This window comes from Lampetra planeri, chromosome 35 (genome assembly GCF_965212315.1).
Source record: "Lampetra planeri chromosome 35, kcLamPlan1.2.h2, whole genome shotgun sequence".
Lineage (NCBI taxonomy): Eukaryota > Metazoa > Chordata > Hyperoartia > Petromyzontiformes > Petromyzontidae > Lampetra > Lampetra planeri.
Window position 1 is genome coordinate 1482625 of NC_136141.1, and position 17735 is coordinate 1500359.

General features: G+C 50.1%; 1 protein-coding gene across 1 annotated transcript in view; it reads right to left on the minus strand.

The window, feature by feature from the left end:
• ABCA3 (ATP binding cassette subfamily A member 3) overlaps positions 1–17096 on the minus strand; it is a 45324-nt gene extending 28228 nt beyond the window's left edge. The window contains exons 1-8 of the mRNA XM_078610786.1: positions 16676–17096; positions 14963–15081; positions 8951–9236; positions 8571–8701; positions 8137–8302; positions 7322–7578; positions 5990–6106; positions 17–137 (exon numbers count right to left, since the gene is read on the minus strand). Coding sequence (XP_078466912.1) covers positions 17–137; positions 5990–6106; positions 7322–7578; positions 8137–8302; positions 8571–8701; positions 8951–9236; positions 14963–15019 — 1135 coding nt within the window. The 5' untranslated portion in view covers positions 15020–15081; positions 16676–17096. The remainder of the gene's footprint in view (positions 1–16; positions 138–5989; positions 6107–7321; positions 7579–8136; positions 8303–8570; positions 8702–8950; positions 9237–14962; positions 15082–16675) is intronic.
• Between the last annotated feature and the right edge of the window lie 639 nt (positions 17097–17735).

A 17735-nucleotide genomic window follows, 5' to 3' on the forward strand; every position in this document is an offset into this window, starting at 1 on the left:
GTCGTCGCCCGCTCACCTTGGGAGAAGAAGACGCTGATCATGAAGCAGAAGGAGATGGTGGAGACGGAGAAGGCCAGGATGAAGACGAACACCAGCGTGGGGTCGCTGAAGTTGAGCACCGCGCCGCGCTCGCCCACCTGCGAGGGGCGACAGGACGCACGCTCGCGGCGGCTCCGCACCGTCCCTCGCCAGGGCGCCGAAACGATTCCCCAACCCCCACCTCCCCCCCCCCCCCTTCCCCCCCCCCCTTCCCCACCGCCACCGTTCCATCGATTCCGCCGAAGCCGCGATTCAATTAAAGCCAAGGGGTGGAGAACCCTTTTGTTGAGCGAGGGTCGAATCGGACTTTCCGATACCGTACCTTTTGCAGGCTCCCCCCACCCTTCCCCCCCGCATCACCAAACATCACGGCACGCACGTCAGTTGTTTCTGCCACTGCGTGAAGCCTCCTGCGGTGACGCCGCTAAGACGAGACACCGCGCGAGGTGTCGCCACGTGGAATAAACTATCGCACCACCCCCCCCCCCCCCCCCCCCGTAGTGAAGCAATTCGTGTGGGGAAGATGCTCGCGCATTGAGGGATAAACATCTGAATATCGTTCGAAATGGGAGTCACGGCCCTGGTATGACCCGTGGGTGCTGGAGGCTCCCGACCCTTCACCGTTTCTTAACTGTGCTGTTTGCATTGCCTCCATTGTACCGTCCTGTTTGTACGATCTCATCTCTGTTGACTTTGTCATCTGTGGTGCCTCATTTGTACGGCTTCATTCGTTTGGCCTTATTTTTCTCTGTCGCGTTCTTCCCATCAACGTGAAGGTGATGCGTGCAGGTTTGTACACAAACTTTACAAAGACGGCCACCGCATCGCACGCCGTCTGGAACGCTCTTCCTTCCGATATTAGGAAGCCACTGGAGCTATCCACTTTTAAATCATCTAGATTGAAAGCTATATTTCTTTTACAACTGCTTTTCATTTGTTGTCCTTCCCCCGCACCTCGGATTCGCACGGTTGATGACGTACGGTGCGCGAAAGAATTTCAACATCCAAAAATGCATACGGTTCGACAAATTCATCTATTTCCTAATTTGAATCGATGATGTGTTACATGCCTAGCCACGTACCCCCCTCCCCTCTTCCTGAAAGGTGCCACGCTCGCCACTGTTGGCTCCGCTTCTGCAGGAGGTGCTCCAGTGGCCACCTGTACGCTGTCAACAGACCGAGGAATGCTCGGCCTGTGATGAAATCGTTGCTATTTTTTGCGTAACTGTCAAAATGTCTTGATATTACCGCTGGCAACCTTGGTGAATAATATAAGAGGCACGGTTAAGGGTAAAGAGCACGAGGTTTGTGATAAGGGCGCCACGGTGACGAGATGTTAACTACCTCGCCCGGTATACAGGAGGTCGTGGGTTCGATCCCGACATGACGCCTGCTGTATGTTTGGAGTTTGCGTGTCTCTCTCTCTCTCCCCGTGGTCGCGTGGATTTTTTCTCCGGGTCCTCTGGTTTTTTCCCTTCCCATTTCGAATCAACATCACGCGTTTAGAGTTCACGTGATACGCCATTTCATTGGGCTATCATTTGTGATAGCCAGCTCGCTTCTGAAGAAGAGCTCTATAGATCAGCAGGCCCCACCTGGTAAATAAAAAGTAGTCGAGATATTTTGCAAAAAATACACTTTGGTGGTGGTTGGTTCTTGGTGGAAAAGTGCTTTTTTTATATTGCCTCGTTAAAGTCGCCTATTAAAAGACGCCGGGTGTTACGTGAATACTTAGAAGTTCTACTTTACAGCACAGCAGTTAAAGACAGCAACTGGCAGTGGAATCTCCAACATACCGGTTCTTCGAGATTTTATTGACGTGTCTATTTCAATACAGTTCATTGACTAAACGTAGCTGTGAATAAAACTCAGAATTATAATCATAATCCTAATGTTCTACGATCCTTTGTAAATCCACTGCTGGATGAAGGCCTCGCCAGACGATGGCAGTCGTGAAGGTTGCTTGACCATGCTTCACCACCCTGGTCAGTGGATATTGAATTATCTCCTGCCCCCACTGGACATCTGTGACAAAGAGCTTAATAGCTCATCGGATTCCTCCTGCAGAATAAATAAAGCTTCTGATTCTGATGTCAGTAAAGGTAGGACCGAGGACCGGTTCAGCTATCACTCGGCACTGTAGTTAGCTGGAAACTTTTGTAAATATAACTTTTTGTTTGTTTGTTTTAGCAGATGTCAGGCCCACTGAGCTAAGTAGCTCTTTTTCAGCAGCGACCTGGCCACAAATGACAGCACGACCAAGTGGCTTAACTCAGGTTTGCTGGATTCATACCGCAGTGTGCTAACCACTGCGCCACCACTCCACACAGCTGGGCAAGTACATGGGATAAAACTCCGGTTTGAATTATTACGTGCAAAGAATAATGTGTGAGATAATTCAAATGCATGCCAGACGTAGCCGTACAAGGTCCTGTCCTCTAGAACCTATTCTGCACTCCAACACTCTCCCATAATCCCCTCCAGTGCACGTGTGGGTAGGACAGGCCACTTGTTTCACTCACACCAATCAAGCACAAAGGAAAATTACGTGGTGATGTTGCTACTGCTGCTGCTGCGTTGGCAGCGGTGCACAAACACAAATAACAAACAACTCAACACATTCGTCAATAACTCTGTGGCCGTCAAAGGGAAACATTGAGAACGGGTGACGTTTTCGGACAATGGCTCTTCTTTGTAGCTCATACTTAGAGAGAGAGGCCAGGGAGATGGAGTGGATTAATAGCTGGAGACTGCACTTTACACGTGGGGCCTGGTATGCAGGAAAACCGGTGTCCACGAAGAAAAGTGCCTCCCGATTTTAAACACTCAAGATGGGAGTCTCGCTAAAGGCTGTTGCCTAACAGCCAACGCCATCCAAACATCGACAACAACAATCAGATTATCACTCGCTGGATATACACAGATCAGTGTGTAAACAAGATACGCAGAGAAGCATGCAGCCATGCAGGCAACCAGGCGAAAGGTTATCGAGTGTAAAGGTTTGCGAGTGTAAAGGTTTAAGAAAACAAGGGCTGGGTGTCCGAAGTTAAACAATGTGATGTGGTCAATAGGACGGGTATGGACAGCTGATGCTTATGGAAACAGCAGAGGAATGGAAGATGAATGCCAACTATTTACGCTTAAGTACTTGGTAATAGTTCACGGGCTGTTTGTCAATTCACGACTGGATGATGGCCTCCCCATGCAGTGTTGATAATGGGGGTCCGTCTGACTATACTTCACGAGGCTGGCTGCCCAGTGTTGTGGGTTGAAGTGAGGGGAGTGGGGAGTGATTCCAGGATCATCACTGATGTGAGCCGGGGGTTAGAAATGGAATTCAGGCCGCTGGGTTTATCATGAAGTGCAGTCACAACTGAGCCGCACTGTTCCCCCAAATATTTTAAACAAATTCGAATTATTTACCCAGGGAAACCTCACAGTCTCAAGACTCTCTTTCAAAAGGGTCCCTCATTGGAATGTTTCGACAATCCCATTAAGCGTTTCCTGTTTCGATGACGTACGTCATCAGTTTTTTCTTACGATTCCGTTCCAATGACGGAATCGATTCCAAATCAAATCAAATCGATTCTCAACAGAAGTAGAAGGCCACGAGGCAGGGTGTGTGGCACAGCTTGGCGCCAGCTATCGTAGAGTGCGGTCGTGTTGCTACAGTTCTCTGCGGTGAGTAACAATGTCTTTAAAAACAGCGGCGCTATGCCTCTCTAAATAAAATTAACCCCAAGCCGCTTGCGCGTCCCGAGATTCACCGGCGAATGGGACGCCCACCCACCATGCTACCTGCGGACGTGTCGGAACGTTGAAAGGGCCGACGAGCGTTTGAGGCGTGGGAGGGAACGAGAGACCTGGGAGAAGAGCCGCGCGTACGAGGCGACGGCACTCGGCACAGACGCCTCCTGGCCACCGCACAGACCCACGCCGACAACAAGTGCCACACCGTGGTGGTCGACCACCCAAGCATTAGCCAGGCTCAACGCCCGCTTAGCTTCCGAGATCTGACCATCTCGAATATTTAAAACTGCTTTCAGTGTTTAGTTTGTTGTCGTTCTCCCGCATCTCCGATAAACGCGGTTGGCTACGTACGGCGCGAAAGAAGTTCAACGTACATACCTATGCCTGTGGTGGCTTAGTCTTAATAATGACAACCCGTCATCAGAAGCCTTGCAGCAATGAACCTGCCTTCTCCTTGAAATAAATTGCATCGTCCACGTTCAAATTCAATTGTCGTTTTGCAGAAGCAAAACGATGGACTGCATTCGTCCCTGAAGGCCAGAAATTTCTACGCACAGCCCTTACAGAGCGGTGGTGATAAACGTCACTAAATAAATTGCTAATTTCATAAATACTTGGTACATTTTAAAATATCTGTTAAATTATGCATCGCATATGCAGGCTATGTGGTCAATAAAGTGTGCGTCGTGATGCTGCGAGGCTTATTTACGGGAAATGTGTGAAAAATATCTTCATAGCTCATCGTATTCTTCCAGTATAAATACATATTCTGATCCTGATTTCATCAGTGATGGGCCAAGAGTGATTTGCCACATTGCTTGCTCTTAAATAAACCATTTTCTCACATAGCTTGCGTCGACTGTGTGGGCAAGTTCTGTTATCAAGCTACGATCAAGGCCGGCAAGGATGCACCAAGGGTGACGTGGCCGTGGCCGCAACCGGCCACCTTTGTCTCTCCAGCGCTGATGTTTACACAACACGCTACATTCTAATTTATGGCCCAGTCAACCTACCGGAGGACCAGGACCGTTTACGAAATCACTCGCCGCTGATGTTAGCCATGGTCGGGAATTAAACTTCGGTTGCCAGGTTTGTAGCACAGAGTGTGAACCACTGCAACACTGCTCACACGCACACCCTACCCTCAATTGTACTGGTGCAATAAAGCCATGATTACGCCTGCACACCAGTGTGCCTATATACAGTAAAACCTTGGATCGCGAGCATAATTCGTTCCGGAAACGTGTTTGTAATCCAAAGCACTCGTACACCAAAGCGCTCGTATATCAGTTGTGATCACGTGACGCTCGGCAGACAAAGCGTACACACGTACTACTTGTATTGCAAGACCTCGCTCGTTTATCAAATTAATATTTATTTACCATTTTTGCTCGTCTTGCAAAACACTCGCGGACCAAGTTACTCGCAATCCAAGCTTTTACTGTATATATTACAACGGAAAAGTTAAAATGATATGCTAAACATAATATCTAAGACCTCAACTCAATAAGCTCTTTGATGGAGCATTACGGTTCTCATCCAGACAAACTCCACTTCGTCTGTGTGGAATAAAACAAGCGATGGTAGAGGCCTGCGCGATGAAATGTTGATGTTTACAGACCAGACAGACCACATGCTGGGTGAATTATTCATAGCAAGCTAAGCCGGCTTGAGCTTGGACAGTGCATGGATGGGCAACGACCACGCATGAAACGAGCTTTTGTAGTTCTGCTGCGGTGCTACGCTGTCGGCAGTGGATGACGGTGCAGTATAATACATTGTTGTACTGTACTCATACACCATAGCTGTCAACCCGTACCTTATTACAGACCAATTCAGACCTTATTGGTCACCTCGTTCCTCTTATACATCTCAACGTTCGTCCTACAAAGTCCCATCACAAGGGAGAAACACAAAAAAATAGAAGAAAGTTTGTTGCCCGTATTGAAACGGCTGTACGCCGTATGGACCTGAAAACTCAATTTCCCTGCACAAGAATACGGAGTGAACCGTGTGGGCTGACAGGTATGTCATACGCTGCCGTGTCTACGTTCCACTCCTTCACTGACCGTCGTGGTGACAGTTTGCTCAAACGACCCCCGTGACCCGTGGGGCAGTGGATTAGCAAACGAACGAGCTGTGCGCGTGATCTCACGTTCATGGACGCCTGCCAGGAGCCGTGTTGCCACCCGAGTCTCACCTTGACACAGAAGAGCACGGTGATATAAAACACGGAGATGAGGAAAAAAATGAAGAACTTGAGAAACCAGGCGGTCCAGTGCAGCCAGTTGCTGAGACACATCATCTTCATGTACTCCTGCAACGGCGGCATGACACGGACAGTCAACGCCTGCGCTTGAACGGCACGCTATCAGGCTACCGAGATCAACACAGGGGGCAAAGTGATTTGCTACTCACACGAGCAAGAAGCCGCGTCAGAATATTTCTTAATACCGCAGAAATCCGATGAAATATAAAACTCTTTTTCGCAGATGTCCAGTAGGGGCACGGGGTGCGAGCGTTACAACAAACACATTAAAAAACACGACAGGAATGCAAAGCATTGGATAAGCAAACAAATAACTCAAAAATGTACAAATAAAACCAAACAATTTTTCATTCTTACCAGGTAAAACCCACTGAGGTATTAAATGATAGCTCAACATTATGATTAAATTTAGAGCAGCAAAATAATCGAAATCATCGCAATACATGGTTCTAAATGTGGAGGGATAAACTGGAGGACCCAGAGACAAAATCCACGCAACCACGGGGAGAACTCCACGTATACAACAGGCGTCAGGGTCAGGATCAAATTCCCAACCTCCTGCATACCAGGCGAGGTAGTTAACATCACGCCACCATTGCGCCCATTAAATAAATAAAGTAATAACGTTTAAATGGAATCAAGGCAGTGCTCATAGTCTGGTTAGAGCCCAGAGCCAGTGGTGGCGAATTCCACATTCCTAAACCAGGGGTGAGTCTATCCACAGGACAACCACTGTAGACTTCCACGCAAAGTGGTACTGATTTTATCCACTTCAGAAGGATGATGGGCTGAGTCAACCCCCATAACCAGGATTTGAAGTCACAACCTCCCGACTGCGAGGAGCCGCTCGCTCCACCCCTGCAACCACTAGAGGCGCCACACTCGCGACATTATTAACAATAATTGATTGCTGAACACTTTATTTTAACGAATTATCACAACGCGGTTGATGAATCGTCACCATTGAGGGGTAGCAATTCAATAATCGATTCTTTTTTTCCCATTTTCACCCTCTCATTTTTATCTTTTCTAGATCTATTTAGTTCTTTAATCCTCGTTCGAAACGCTCCACGAGCCTAAAAGTAACGCGATTACATTATTTTGACGTCTTTGCATAAACGGCCGACAACCTACAAAAATGAATCTTTAACCGGCTGGCGCAATCTGGGCGCCATTACTCGCCGCACTCCCTCCGATCCTCGACTTCGCCGAGCCGCGACCACCCCAACACCCCAACGCCGCTCACCCCCCCCCCCTACCCACCTTGAGCTTGCTCTCCTTCTCGTGCACCAGCGTGCGCACGATGTTCAGCGCCGTGTACACAAAGCTCAGCATGAGGAGCAGCGGCAGCTGCGTCTGGATGGCGAGGATGAAGATGTCGTCGCGGTACGGCGGGTACGGGAAGCGCTGCACCTCCACGGCCACCCAGGGGGCCGCACGGCCGAGCCGCTGCGCCGCCGCCGCCGTGATGGCCTCGTCGATGAAGCGCTGCGTCGCAAGGAAGCCCTCGCGGTAGTAACCTGGCAGGCCAGCAACGGCGGGGGGGGGGGGGTCAAGAAGGCGTCGCTGTAACTTTCGCAGGCACAGGCCGTACCTTGCCATCGTTTCCACGGTGATGCTGTGGTACGCTCGGTCGACCAGCACCCGCTGAGGTGAGCTGCTTGTAGACTCACCACCGCCGGCCGCCACGAGCGGGGCTTACAAAAAACCTCGTCACATTATACGCGTCATATTTCGGCGGTGTGGCTCGCTGACTAAGCCGACCTATTACGTGACTGACCAATTGATTGCTTGATTCACTGACTCATTCTTTTATTGATTGATTGCATTATTGAATGATTGTCTGAATCATTGACTGATTCAGTCCAAGTAAGATCAATTGTTTTCCAGGTTAATTGGTTGAATGACTTGTTAATCCATTGATTAAAGAACCGATGAATTGCATGAGCAACTAATTCATCGATTAACCAACCAATCAATTGATTCGTTGAAAGGACCGACCAATTTATTCACGAACTCAACAATTAACCGACTGACTGCTAAACCGACCGCCTGACTGACGAAGGCCGCCACCCCACCTGGCGTGCCACCATCCTTCATGTGTCTCTCCCTCGGGCCCGGCAGCTGGAACAGGGGGAAGAGGAAGATGGTGATCCAGTCGTTGTCCCTGTTGGGGTTGAGTTGGCTCTGTTCGTCGAGAGGCGCGTTGCGCGGGCTGTACTTGAAGCGGAGCGAGTACGTCACCTGGGGAGGCGATGCACAGAACCGCGTGGCACCGTTACATTGAAAATCAACACGTGTGTCCTTCTGATCATTAGGCTGCTCATAAATGTCCGCATGATACGCGAGCCAATTCGTTGAGTCACTTGTGACCAGGTCGCATCTGAATAAAAGAGCTAAAATAGCTCAGTGGGCCTTACTTGGCAAAGGGAAAGGAAAAAATATACATTAGTTTTAGTTTAATTAGGGATAGGCGACCGACGCTAACGGGCCACTCCTGGCGCATGCTCACCTTCTCCGGCAGCGGGTCATCGGCGTGGGCGAAGCGATTCTCAAACACCATCGCTGCCAGGACGTTCTCCGCCGACCTATTGTCCGCTTTGATGAAGGCCAGCAGCTCAGCCTCCGAATCGAACGGCAGCGCTGCGGAGAGACGCGCGGCACACCGAGTCAAGCGGGCGCTCACGCATCACGGCGCGCACTCGTTAATCGTTCCCTTTTCTACGTTGCACCGGGTACAGACGCAAACCCAGACCGCCAAAATCCTATGCTTCAAGCGCCTACTTTCTACTTTGCTTCCGATTGGACTCATCTTGCCAGGGGGGCAGGTGGGGGGCAGATGGGGGGCGGATGGGGGGGGGGGGCGGCCGCGCGTTCACAGAGCAGGCGCACCTGTGAGCGTGCCGGTGGCGGCTCTCTGGACGCGCTCTGCGACATCGTGGACGGCCGTCACGTTGGCTGGGGTGAACGCCAGGAACCAGCCCTTGTCGCGGAACTCGGGGAACTGATAATAGTGGAGCCGCATGAGGCTCTCGGGCAGGTGCGACAAGGACAGCGGCGAGTAGATGGTCGCGTTGGGGTGCGACGACTCGGGCACGCGCTGCCGGATCGCGATCAGAATGGCGGCGAAGAGCGCCGGCAGAGCCAGCTCCACCAGCGTCACCAGCACCTGGCGCTTCTGCTCACGCAACACGCGCCACACACACGAACACGCACCGCATTGCATGCGACGTAAACCAAGCGCGGTGTGCCACGCGCCATGCACCTTCGATTATGCCACGTACGTATGTTGAACTTGTTTCTCACCATCCGTCGCCAACCACAATAATCAGAGGTGCGGCAGAAGGACAACAAACTAAACACAAAAAGCAGTTCTCAAGAAATGATTTTGTCCATCTAGATTTAGAAGTGCATAGATCCAGTGGCGTCCTAATATCGGAAAGAAGAACGTTCCAGACGGCCACAAAAGCGCATCTGAAAGTGCGCGATGCGGTGACAAGCTTTGTTCGACGGTTAGCCAAAAGCCGCTGCTGCGAGGATGACCGGAGTCCACGTGATGATGGTTTACGCTCCTTGACGATTATCACGGTTGGCGACGCACAGTGCGAAAGAAGTTCAACATACGTACACACATGCATTCTGCACCACATGCTGTGTGTCAGGCCTCGCGCACTATGCTCCACACAGCCTGCAGCACGTGCCATGCAGCATGTGGTCCACTCCGCACACCAGGTACCGTACGCTACATACCATGTAGAAGGCACCACTCACCCCGCATCATGCAATGCACAACACGCATCACACATCAGCAACTGCGTGAATTAAAAAGTAGAGCTTTGTAAGGATATTAATCATCGGCTATGAAAGCCAACTTCTAATGCCTATCAAGTTTGCTCGATATATTATATCCATGAAGGTGTTCATGATGAATGAACTGCAATCCGAAAGTAGTTTGAGCTTGATCAATAAAACCATACGAAAAACAAACGTCTTTTAAGCAGCTTTGAAATGAGAAGGAACTAATCGCCTCCCAAACACAAATCAACAAATAAAATCGCGATCCGACTCACTGACCTTTGGCTGCACACGTCACACGTCACACGTGTGTGTGTGTGTGTGCGTGTGTGTGTGTGTCAAGCTGCTCCGACCTTATTCTATGAGTCTTTGCAGACAGACCATAAACGCCGACACATTTTGAAGTCTTACACAGCGTGTTTTTATTAAGGTGGCTTCTCTGCCCCACACGACACCCCCAATGTCGCAGCAAGTTTTAGGAGACACCTCTGACCTGGCCAATAGGGAGGTCACGAAAACACGAACAGCGACTTGCGGACAAGTTCCAGCAAGTAGACCTCAAGGCCTATCACTTTGAAAGAAAGTATCCAGGGTTTTTTGGAAATTATGGCTTATTTATGGACCGCGAGAATGGTCTGACACACACACACATGCGGAACCGAATGCACTCCATCGCCATCCCAGCATGGATGGGAAAAGGTCAGTTTGTCTGGGCACGCCTGACACCGTGATGTTTTTATGAGCAGAAGGTGAACAAATTATTTCTCTCCGAATGACAGTCCGAGACGGCTGATGAAATATTCCCACTTACACTAACGATGACCCACAGATTTTAAGCGTCTCCAATGTGCGTCCAAAATCGTAGAATTACCCTTGTAGTTGTATATCCTCCTGCAACACTGGAGGATACAGATGATTTTGATGTTACACATTGTGCTTGCAATTTGTCTCGTGTCTGTGCGTTTCTACCGTTTTGTACTCGAGAACCGGTCCGAGGCTAAATTTCGATTTAAAGCTTTCGTGACTGCAGGGATTCATCTTCTTGGTTCTTTCGGTAAAGTCACGTAGAAGGGAAGTCGAGGCGACGCTGTCGCCTCGACTTCGTAGAAGGGAAGTCGAGGCGACGCTGACCTGGTTTCACATGAGGACGGCTGCTTGCGTTGTGGCCGAAACGTCGTGAGAATTATTTTATTATATTTTATTTTTATTATTTTATTACTTCCCTTCTACGTGACTTTACCGAAAGAACCAAGAAGACGGTCTGAGGCTGTTGATGTATTTGCGTAACACAAGCCTCCCGCTTAAAACAAAAACTTTAGCTGCCAACCACTAATCTATTACTGTTCTAACTAACACCTTGCACTTTTTATGACCGCAATGAACATTCCCCGTGCTTTGACCATGGACTGCAGATAAGGTTTAGGTCTTGGGGTCAATCAGCCTCCAATTTCGACGGCCCCAAGTTTGCGGTTTCAAGTTAATTTATTTAACCAGGTGAGAAAGAGACCAGGATAAGTCTCAATGCAAGAGCAGCCTAGATCACCAAAATAACAAAATAAAAACAAATCGCTTTATTGCCAACTTATGGGGGTAATCATTAACCAGAGGCTTCCGCATATAAATGTTACTGTGAACTACTGTACAAAAACTTCCAATTAAAAAAAAAATAACAGCTTCAAAGGAGCAAAGAAAAACAGAAACATTCTCAACGAGAATCTTTAGTAAACTATTCCAAAACAAATTAAAGCTTATCGGTGCACGCTGCCGAACGACCGCCAACGGGCCCCGAGAATCAAATGACCGCTCCTTCACCAATGTGCACCCATGAGTTTGTCCCATCATGCGAACTCAAGCTGTGCAAACAAAATCGCTACGCGCATTCCTACGCTTACAACTGAAATGTGACGTGTAGTTCACATACTGCGGTCCACATATTGCGTTCAGTGCGAGGTATTGGGTGTTGTTGGTACTATACAAACGTGAAAACACACAGCCCGCGGACTGCAAGATGCCCCCCCTTCATTTTTTCCTTAAAATATAATCGGGACAAATACCGTAAGCCTTCGCTCATTGTACGCCTACAGCGAAGCGTGGTGATGGGGTAAACCGAACAGAGATGCAGGGACTGCAGACAGCCAGTCAGCGCCTTATCAATACCAACTTGTTTGGCTTTGGACTAGACCACCGAGCATATAAAACAGCGACAACTCCAACCCGAACTTGGCAACGATATTCCAATGTGGAATCCACTTGAACTTCGCGAAAGATTAGCAGCCCTTTTGTTGTGCAACGGTACTTCTCACTCTTAATCCAAAATTACCGGATTCGAAAATGGGTGCTTTGTACCCTGTTAGTGTGGGCCATCATCACGCGATAACGTTTAGATTCATGGAGCGTGTAAATGCGGTGACGAGATGTTAACTACCTCGCCTGGTATGCGGCAGGTCGTGGGGTTCGATCCAGACCCTGATGATCTGCTGCTCTATATTTGGAGTTTGCGTGTCTCTCTCTCTCTCCTCACAGTCGCGTGGATTTTTCTCCGGGTCCTCCGGTTTTCCCTCCACATTTATTAACATGCGTTTAGAGTATTTGGCTGATAGAAATGTCCACGTGATAAGCCACTTCGTTGAGCTATCATATGTGGCCAGGTCACTTCTAAACAAAGAGCTGTACAGCTCAGTAGGCCTAACCTGGTAAAATAACAAGTTTAGTTTCGTTTTAGTTTAGACTTGCACCTCAAGGCGCTGAACAGAAAACAGTGCAAACATTTAAGAGGCTTCATCCAGCAGTGGATTGGTCGATGTGAGTTAGTGTGGCATGGCAGCTTTTATTCCTATTGCAATTCGAAAATGAGAACATCTCGTTTATCTGTTAACTCAGTGCATCTTTAGTTGATGATTAAACTTTATACATTTTCACGAGGGCATTGTTGCTTTTCACAAGTTGATCATTACCCTTAGCAAAACATCAGAGTACTCGAATTGTAAATGTTGTGGGTTTACTCTCCAACACATTCGGGGGTGTGCTGAACGAGTAACCAATTGGCACGTTTTGTTGATGTGACAAACCTCATGAATTGGCTGCGGGATTCACCGACACATTTGTATTTACGGGATCTAACCCCCCAAAAAAAACACTATTATGGATAATTTTGGTCGAGAAAGCCTACGACGTGTTGAACTGTTACGAGTTAGTTGGGACAGAATGCGCTGGGCCACCGTGACACGAAGATTCAATGTGCGGTGACTCCTACCCTCATGGGGAGTTGCGATCCCGGGCGTGACGCGAAAAGGGCTCAGTCCTCTCTTCCAGAAAAACTAAAAACAAAGCCAAGCCGGCATAGGGCAGCCTAATCTCCGTCTGCAATGTTGACAATTCCACATTCCTCTGGCAGGAACCGGTCACTGTACACCCCATAATATTCCTTATATATTACTCCAAGGTGGCGTCTTTGTTGTTTTTATCAATCTCTAGTATTCTTCGGTGTACACTGTACAGAAATCCCAGAACAGAACTTGGTTCCACGAAAGGTAGTAAACATTTAGTTGATACCAGTTTGTGTATATGGCTAATACAAGTGAAGTGTGTTGTTGCATAATTCACTTTTACTCGAGATGTAATCATTTGGCAAAACTTACGTTCTTCCTTCTCTAATGGTACCAACAAATGTGTCATGTGACCCCCATGAACTCCGTCTCACAAGCACACAACACACCCTAACAAGGAGCAAGTACTGATGTAATTATAATTACATAACATCTCAGCTTAACCAAACTATAGTACGGGCAACTTGCGCGTCTTCGACGTCCAACACAAACGCAGCCAGTGTGGTGGTGGGGCACGATGCTACAGTGGGAACCCGACACCGCCTTTGTGTCAACCGAACAAAGCCACTCCATTGAACCCATACAGACGTGTCAATTGGTGTCAGCGAGCACCTATTAAGGCTGGCACAGCACACGAAGGAGAGGGGGTGGTGTGTGGCCAATACTGCACCACCTGGCCACCTTTGACACCACAGTGATGGCGTTGACATACAATAGCAGGTGATTATTGTTGGGCTGGCATGATCTTGAGGACGGGAAACGCAGGGGCAGATACCAATGACCAAAGTTGTTGTTGTTGTTCCCGAGTGTGAACAACTGCCCACTCCGCCACCACTCCTTTGCCACACACAGACACGCACGACGGGTACACGTGCCGTCACGTTAACCACACACACCACAGCACACGTGCCGTCACGTTAACCACCCACACCACAGCACACGTGCCGTCACGTTAACCACCCACACCACAGCACACGTGCCGTCACGTTAACCACCCACACCACAGCACACGTGCCGTCACGTTAACCACACACACCACAGCACACGTGCCGTCACGTTAACCACACACACCACAGCACAGGATCTGCGCCACACGAACCAAACAGACACTGCAAGTGCTGTACAGAGCCACATTAACCATAAACCACGGGGGGAAATTGTTAACCACACACACACACAGCGGCAGTACACGTGCCGTACTGCATTAACCACACACACACACAGCGGCAGTACACGTGCTGTACTGCATTAACCACACACACACACACGCAGCGGCAGTACACGTGCCGTACTGCATTAACCACACACACACACAGCGGCAGTACACGTGCCGTACTGCATTAACCACACACACACACAGCGGCAGTACACGTGCTGTACTGCATTAACCAATAATTCCTGCATGCCTCTTGTAAATACGACTATCCTGGTGTCTCTTGAGGTCTCACTTGGTAAATACAAAATTAACTCGAACACACACACTTAGGGTATCCACCTGTATGGGTTTGACCCTGACAGTGCGGAGAATTCTGTGTTCGAGTGACAGAAATCGCTCTGTACCGAGAACCGGCGCTATTGTGCCGAACTTTATCGGCGGACGCAACGCCGCAGTTTTGGTCGACCTCGGCTGACTGTGCAAATATTTCGGGGTTTTTTTTGGGGGGGGGGGGGGGGGTCTGTTGAAGCGACGGAAAACCGCACAAAGCACGTGGACAATATTCACCGCCCACGAAGAGCGAAAGTGCTGCCCATGAGACACACACATTGCCACGAGCCACCTTACCTGCAGTACATAGTTCTTCCACAGCAGTAACCCAAACTGCTGCCACAGTCTGGCCATGCTGGTCACGTCTGGACTCTTGTTGTGTTGAAGACTTCCAAATAAGGCCCGAGCAGCAGATGCTAGACGACAAACAGGAGTTGAACAACAATTGGTTACTACATCACCATCATTAACTACATCACCATCAATAAGTACATCACCATCATTAACTACATCAACAACTACATCAACATCATTAACTACATCACATTCCGACAACACACAACCTGGGCAACACAACAGACACAACACACAACAGACACAACACAACCTGAGCAACACAACACACACAACACAGCACATACAACACAGCACACACAACACAGCACACACATCACAGCACATACAACACAGCATACACAACACAGCATACACAACACAGCACACACAACACAACGCCTTTGTCCAGCTTGCCACGACGGCGTCCTGTCCCACAAGAGCTCACCCACTCAGTGCCCTGCAGCAGAGTGCAGGGCACGGCTGTGTAGCAGCAGCAGTAGCGAGCAATGTGCCCACCATCATCACCATCACCACCATCATCACCACCATTACCACCATCATCACCATTACCACCATCATCACCACCACCATCACCACCACCACCATCATCACCACCATCATCATCATCACCACCACCATCACCACCATCACCACCACCATCATCACCATCATCACCACCATCATCACCACCACCATCACTGCTGCTGCTGTATGAGTGTGTCCACGGCGTGATGAAGGACACCACCGCGGCGTGACAGCGAACTGTGGCTGAGTCGTCAACACGGCGACCGGCACAGCTGGGACCCGGCACCGTACAGTGTGTAGTGACATGCACTGCCCTACAACAGGGCAGCAGTCCAGATGTCTTGTGACCCCCCCCCCCCCACTTGCTTATAAGATGATTATATTGGGAGGTGGAGGGGGGTAACGAGACATCTGGACCACCCTACACATTGTTACGCAACGCAATGTGGCTAGCGCCCTGGCCTACGAGCCAGGCCAGCAGAGTTCGACTCCCGGCCACCATCAGTGGCAAGCGATGTGTGGACCCCCCACCCCACATACCCCACACACACTGACCAGCGCGGTGAAGTATGGTTAAAACGAGCCTCCCAGCCCTGAGCAAATGTAAATATAACGCGGAGAGCTTCAACGCCGGGAGTGACCAACACCCACTGCCTCTAGTACTAGTACAGTAGTAGTAGTACAGTAGCAGTACAGTAGTAGCAGTACAGTAGTAGTGTTGTTGTTAAACCAGTAGTAGTGTCAGTAGTAGTACAGTAGTAGTACAGTAGTAGCAGTGTCAGTACTAGTACAGTCGTAGTACTAGTACAGTAGTGGTAGTACAGTAGTATTGTTGTTGTTGTTGTTGTTAAACGAGTAGTAGTAGCAGTGTCAGTGGCGAGGAGGAGGCCGCGTCGTGCACGACGCCTGCGATGTCGTGGACGACGAAGCGAGCCGCTCTCTCTCTGTCCCCGCGTCTCCCTCCTCCTCCACCCCCTCGCCACCACAAGCAGCAGCAGCGGCAGCAGGGGCAGTAGGAGAAGCAGCAGTAGCAGGAGGGGCAGCATTGGCCTCTTCACGCAGAGCCCACAAACAACGCCGCCTCCTCCTCCCCAGTCACCCCGCGACGTCGCCTGTGACCTGAACACAACAGCGCCGAATCACACTCACCTCCTGCTTCCCCTCCTGCTGCTGCTGCCCCTGCTGCTGTTGCTTCTCCTGCTTCACCGCCGTGGCGGCAGCGCGTTACAGAGCGGGGGGCGATGTCGCCACGGTCCGCCTTTGTCTCCCCCGCTCCTAGCCGCCCGCCATGCGAGACGCCGGCCCCAGCGAACCCAGCTTTGTTCCCACAGGCCCCGGCTTCGTGGGGTGGTGGTGGTTGCTGTTGTTGTGGTGGTGGTGGTTGTTGTTGTCGCTGTTGTTATTGTTGTGGTGGTTGCTGTTGTGGTGATTGTTGTTGTGGTTGTTGTTGTTGTGGTGGTTTCGGGTGTCGCTTATAGCCCGCCTGCCCCGGGCGCGATCAGTTGACGCGGGGACCCGGATCCACAGAGCCCGTCACTGGGGCCGGGTGGTGCCTCGGTGGGCGGGGTGGTGGGTGGTGTTGTGGGCGGGGTTGTGGTGAGTGGTGTTGTGGGCGGGGTGGTGGGTGGGTGAGTGAGGTGGGTGGTGTTGTGGGTGTTGTGCTGGGTGGTGTTGTGGTGGATGGTGTTGTGGGCGGGGTGGTGGGTGGTGTTGAGGGTGAGTGGGGTGGGTGGTGTTGTGGGTGGTGGTGGGTGGTGTTGAGGGTGAGTGGTGTTGTGGGTGGGTGGTGTTGTGGGTGGGTGGTGTTGAGGGTGAGTGGTGTTGTGGGTGGGTGGTGTTGTGGGTGGGTGGTGGTGGGTGGTGTTGTGGTGGGTGGTGTTGTGGGTGCGTGGTGTTGTGGGTGGGTGGTGTTGTGGGTGGGTGGTGTTGTGAGTGGTGGTGGGTGGTGTTGTGGGTGGGTGGTGTTGTGGGTGGGTGGTGTTGTGGGTGGGTGGTGTTGTGGGTGGGTGGTGGTGGGTGGTGTTGTGGTGGGTGGTATTGTGGGTGCGTGGTGAGTATTGAGAGCTCGGGATGAGAATTTACATCATGGGACCTCCTTTGCCAGTACCAAAATATGAGAAGAGCTGTTAAGATGTTAAAACACCAAACTAAGACGAGGCTCAAAAGAAAGCTGTCTCTGGTGTGGACCAATCAGTTGAAAAGAAAATAT